Below are 5,442 nucleotides of genomic sequence, written 5' to 3' on the forward strand. Positions count from 1 at the left end.
TTCCCTCTGGAAATGGGGAGCCCAGAACTGGACACAATACTCCAGGTGAGGTCTCACCAGGGCAGAGTAGAGGGAGAGCAGGACCTCCCTTGTTCTGCTGGACACACTTTTCTTAATGCACCCCAGGATCCCGTTGTCCTTCCTGGGCACAAGGGCACACTGCTGTCCCATGGACAACTTGTTGTCCACCAGGACTCCAAGGTCCCTCCCCACAGGGCTGCTCTCTAGCAGATCACCTCCTAACCTGTACTGGTGCATTTTATTGCTCCTGCCCAGGTGCAGGACTCTGCACTTATTCTTGTTGAACCTCATTAGGTTCCTCTTGGCCCAGCTCTTCAGTCTGGCCAAATCTCACTGAATGGCCTCACAGCGTTCAGGTCTATCAGCCAAACCTCCCAGTTTCATATCATCATCAAACCTGCTGAGCAGACACTCTGTACCATCATCCAGGTTGTTAATGAAGATGTTGAACAGGACTGGACCCAGCACTGACCCCTGGGGCACTCCACTAGTTACAGGTCTCCAGCTGGACTTGGCACCATTGATCATCACTCATTGTGCTCTATTGTGCAGCCAGTTCTTGACCCACCTCACTGCCTGTTCCTTTAGCTTGTATTTTCTGAGATTGGTCAGGAGGAAATTATCATTTTTACTGTATGTTAATATAACTTACCTGAAGAAATAAAGAAATTCCGATGCTCCTCCAGTGATGCCTTTATTTGTCTGTCATAACTGCTGACAGAACCCCATGAGTTTGTGGATGTGCTCTTTTGCCAAGTTTGATTTTTCCAGATCTTTCATTTTTTCTGATACTTATTGCTTTTATATCTTCGTGTCTTCATGTGAAATATGTAATTATTCATGTTGAATTTATTGTGCAAGAAGTGAGGGAATGTGGGTGTATCATTTCATATCTTTGCTTTTAAAAGCACAATGTAAAACTTTGTATGTCTGAAAAATTTATGAAGACTTACATCAAGTCTTACAACTTGCAAAGCTGTGAAATAGCTTCCTTAGCTTTGGAGGCTTTCATCATGGATAAACACTGGATGTTAAAAGGCTTTATTAAAACTTAAGTTAGAAAGCTTTGAAGATTCTACAGCTTTTGGTAACTTTACAGTTTGATTGTGTTCCTCTCTTCTAGATATTGAGGTGGCCTGTTATGGTTATGAAGGCATAGATGCAGTAAAAGAAGCTTTGAGGGCAGGCTTGAACTGTTCCACGGAGAACATGCCCATTAAAGTAAGTGCCTGTCTGAGCAGTGAAATGAGAAGCAGAGTTCTCCGATGCTCTCGGGTGCCTGCAGCTGAGGCTGGGAAGCTGTGCACCTGCTTTCTGGTCCTGCTCCAGCAGGGCTGTGACACGGTGCCTGGCAGCTGTGTGCTGACAGCTGTTCTGTGACTCTGCTGTGGCTTACCAAGGTCAAGCAGCTGTACTCACCCTGTTTGATTTATTAAAGTCTAGGTTTGGAACACTACACACCTACTGTTCCTTTGTGCAGCCTTGGGTAGCAAGCAATACATTTTATTTTCAGGTATAAGATTGTGTAAGAGAAGGAATGTTTGCTCCATATACATCTGACTGTTGGCAGAATGGCTGTGGTGCCCAGGTGTAGTTTTTCTTCCCTATTTTAAGACATTGAGTGTATTGCTAAGTGTCTTCAAAAAACTTGAAAGTCCTTTCTTTGAAAATAATAAAAGTAAAAGTTTCTTTTTACAGTTAAAAGTTCCTTTTGTTAAAAAAGCAACAGTTTACTTATTCAGTTGTCTTAAAAAAAAAGAATAAGTACTTTATAACACTTGCTGTTTTAAACCATGATGTGATAGGCTATCCTACTGATCTGCAGAGTGAATATTCTCTCTGCTTAACAATACTTGTCAAAATAAACATACTAAATAGAAATAACTGATGCTGATACTGGAGATCAGAGAGGCTATGCGCTTCCTTGTCTGTGCTTGTTGTTTATGCTTGTAGAAAGGGTTTTTTTCATGGGAAAATGTTTCTTCTTTTGTGAATCGTACATTCAGTGTTATTCACTTTGCTTTCAATATTTTTCTTTCTTTGAGTTTGTTACTGAGTTTGCATTTTCTTTCTTCCCCTCTCACCCCCCTAATCACAATATGACAGATTAACCTGATAGCCCCTCCTCGTTACGTGATGACTACTACAACGCTGGAGAGAACTGAGGGACTCTCTGTTCTGAATCAAGCCATGGCTGTAATTAAAGAAAAAATTGAGGAGAAGAGAGGAGTCTTTAATGTGCAAATGGAGGTAAGAACATGTTATAGTTTAAAATGTAATAATTTTTTTTTTCTTGGAACATTTTTAAAGTATTCCTAGGAGAAACTTTAGCAGAAAGGTATTAAAAATATAAAAACCCACTGATCTTCTTTATTTCTTAAATAAACAAATGGTCAACATTTCTAGTTTTCCAGGGTTTTATTTTGTGACTTCAGGATGTATTTTATCTCTTGCTCTTTATGTAGAATCAGAGTCTACAAATATATATGGTGTTTCTTTATGACAGTTTACCATGTGTTCTGATATGTTTGGTTTTGGTTTTTTTTTTCAGCCTAAGGTGGTTACTGACACAGATGAGACTGAGCTTGCCAGGCAGCTGGAAAGACTGGAGCGAGAAAATGCTGAAGTGGATGGGGATGATGATGCTGAGGAAATGGAAGCCAAAACTGAAGACTAAATGTTCTGGGATGTTTAGAAGAGAGACCGTGTGAAAAATGAAAGACCCCACTGCAAACACTCTGGACTAAATGTTTCCAGTATTGAAAACTTCAAATGCAAATACTTGAAGTGTTTTTAAAAGACCAAAATATAAAAGGCTCTTCTAAACAACACTTGATGCAGCAACTTACACAAATTTAATCCCTTGAGAGGAAGGTGCTTAGTCAAATTCAACATGTGGATCTGGCCAGAAAGAGGTTGCAGCCCCATGCTTAACATTTTCATACATAACAATTTCTATTTGGTGATTACAGCTCAGTGCATTTGTTAGTGATCTTTCCTGGGAGCACCAAAACCATGCAAGCTGAACAGTTCTATACAGAATGTATTTGAGCAAATATTCAATAAATTTCTGGGCTGTGTAACACCAAGATTTTTTTTTTCCCCCCCCTCTTTTGTCATATGCCTAGAGTGGTATGAAGAGAAACCTAGAAGGGTGTGATCAGTGGGTGACTCCCCTTTAGCTTTGAAAAGGCCTTATTTTGTTTGCTTAATTCAAGAATGAGTGGAACAGAATGTTTTTCTTACAAGTTTGTTGATGCAGACTTGTTTAAAAGAGCATTTCCTTTGTTTATCATCTGCGTTTAGGGACCGAGAACTTGATAACTTTGAAAATAGCTTGTTATTGTTCCAATAAACATAGCTGATAAAGGAAAATTTACATAGAGTTGCACTTTGCTCCTGTTTTTGAATACAGCAGGAGCTTTAATGAACTTACTCATGCTTCAAAATAAGCAGTACTGTCTTGTGAGCTCACTGCTGCATGACCTTCAATTCCACCTACCCTGAATCTAGTGAACACTGGACTGAGCTCTTTACTCTAGAAACAGGCCATTTATCTTCTCTGAAGAAGAGAAATAAGATGTGCTTTCCATGTTGGAGTATTTAAATTTTTTTTTTTTAATCCTGTTTTCCTTGTCTGTGGCAGTTGGGGTGGGAGAAGTTAAGTGACCTTTCCAAATTGGTAAATTTTGGAAGTATTTATACCTTTTTTTATAATCATGCCCCATATTGCCCATCTCCTTTTTTTTCATAATATTTTGTGCTGCTAGAGGAAAAATATATAAAAACTGAGGCTTTGAGCCTTAAGTAGGTACTTGTAATACTGCCACAGTACAAACAATACCACTGCTATGTGGTGTTGCCATGAAAGGCATTGATAAGGGACGTTCGTCCTGCAGTCCATGCGTGCTTGTCAGACAAGTTCACATGTACCCGTCTCTAATAGTAATGCAAAGCCATAAAAGCTCAATAATATCTGGTCTTTGCAGTTTATGTACCAGAATGTGTCATCACAAAATGAAGAAACCTTTTATTTTTTAATGGTTATTTTCTTGAATTGTCTTTGCAGAAGCTGTGTAACAGCCTGGTGATGGCTTGAAGTTGTGGTAATGTCATTTCCCTGTTTGAAATCTCTTCCAACTTTGTCCACTCACTAGAATAGTGATTTGACTTCCATTAAATACAATATGTGGGTGCTCAGACTGAAGAACAAAGTGTTTAAAAACTTAATCACTGTGTGGTCTGCATGCCAAAACAACGCTGTAAAGGCCTGTTGGTGAGGTGTGTCAGGGGGTGCTGAACCTGTGAAGCCCACGCTGGGCCTCAGTTGTGCTGCATAAGTTGCTGTAACCTGTGATTTCAGCACCTTTAGAAGTTGCTGGTGTGATACCTTCTGTCTCAGCTGGTCTGTTCTGTATGCGTGGAGCTGGGTTTGCTTACCAAGTGCATAAAATAAGGGTTGTGGGCTTTGTGTGAATGTCTGGGAGTTGCTAAAGTGAGGTAGGGTAGTCCTGCTGGTTGTTAGTATCTGTGCTCTTTACTTAATTGTAATTGCAAGGGCAAAATCTCCACTTGCACTCCTGTGATGAGCTGAAAGGAAGGGTACAAGTATACCTATGGACAGGGCTTGGCCTGATGTGTTAATTGTAAGGATCTCAGCCTGATTTTCATAGCCCAAAGTAGTTTTGTGTGGTTGACAGCTTGGAAAGAGTTTTACTTAGAATCTCTGATAAGAACTCATTAATTCAAAAAACCCAGATGGGGTACTGGCCCAGGTCAGGCATGCAGTCCAGTAACACAGCTCCTGTGTCTGTTGAGGTGAAACAGTGGCTGCTAAAGAAGGGGTGTCCTGCTTTTTTGAGGTTATTGTGGTTTGGTTTTTTATACACAGACAATTCCTTGGCTGTTTTCTCTCTGATTCTGGCCCTTGGGGATTTTTCAGGTGTGGTGGAGCTGGCATGTTGGTCTTCATAGCGGAATCTTTACTTTGGTATTTAGTTTCTGGTAGTTTTTTGTTCCAGGGTCTAGACAATTAAACAACTGTTTTCAAACACCACTGCCTGTCTACAGTTAACTTTAAAAATGCATTTACATCAGAATACTTTTGAACAGTTGTAGTCTTTTGTTTTTATCTAGAAATGTTCATTCTTTATTTTGATGTGGTTTATTTTCATCTTGCTTCATCCCGAAGCCACTGAAGGAACTAAGTATTTAATGGTGTCCTACGCTGGAGGGCAGGTGCCTGGCATCTTCCTAAGCTGCTTTGAAAAAGCTGGGTGTCCATAAATGCCCCGTGTGACACGATGATACACGCTGGGCATTGCAGAGCACATGACAAGGATTGTCCTCTCCGCAGGTTCTCTTAATCAGCTGTTCACGGCTCCTTCAGGGCCTGCCCGGGAGGTACCAGTAATGTCTGTC

The 5,442-nt window shown here is 40.4% G+C and overlaps 1 protein-coding gene across 2 annotated transcripts in view; it reads left to right on the top strand.

Moving 5' to 3' along the window:
* The window catches only part of EIF2S1 (eukaryotic translation initiation factor 2, subunit 1 alpha, 35kDa), a 9,989-nt gene extending 6,879 nt beyond the window's left edge, over positions 1 to 3,110 (top strand). Inside the window, exons 5-7 of one of the 2 annotated variants that reach the window (XM_008935552.1) lie at positions 1,145 to 1,242; positions 2,128 to 2,271; positions 2,573 to 3,110. In XM_008935552.1, coding sequence (XP_008933800.1) covers positions 1,145 to 1,242; positions 2,128 to 2,271; positions 2,573 to 2,698 — 368 coding nt within the window. In that variant the 3' untranslated portion in view covers positions 2,699 to 3,110. Of the gene's footprint in view, positions 1 to 1,144; positions 1,243 to 2,127; positions 2,272 to 2,527 lie in introns of both variants that reach the window. The other variant, XM_008935553.1, reaches the window with a different exon arrangement.
* Positions 3,111 to 5,442: the final 2,332 nt, after the last annotated feature.

This window comes from Merops nubicus, unplaced genomic scaffold (assembly GCF_000691845.1).
Source record: "Merops nubicus isolate BGI_N331 unplaced genomic scaffold, ASM69184v1 scaffold48942, whole genome shotgun sequence".
NCBI lineage: Eukaryota > Metazoa > Chordata > Aves > Coraciiformes > Meropidae > Merops > Merops nubicus.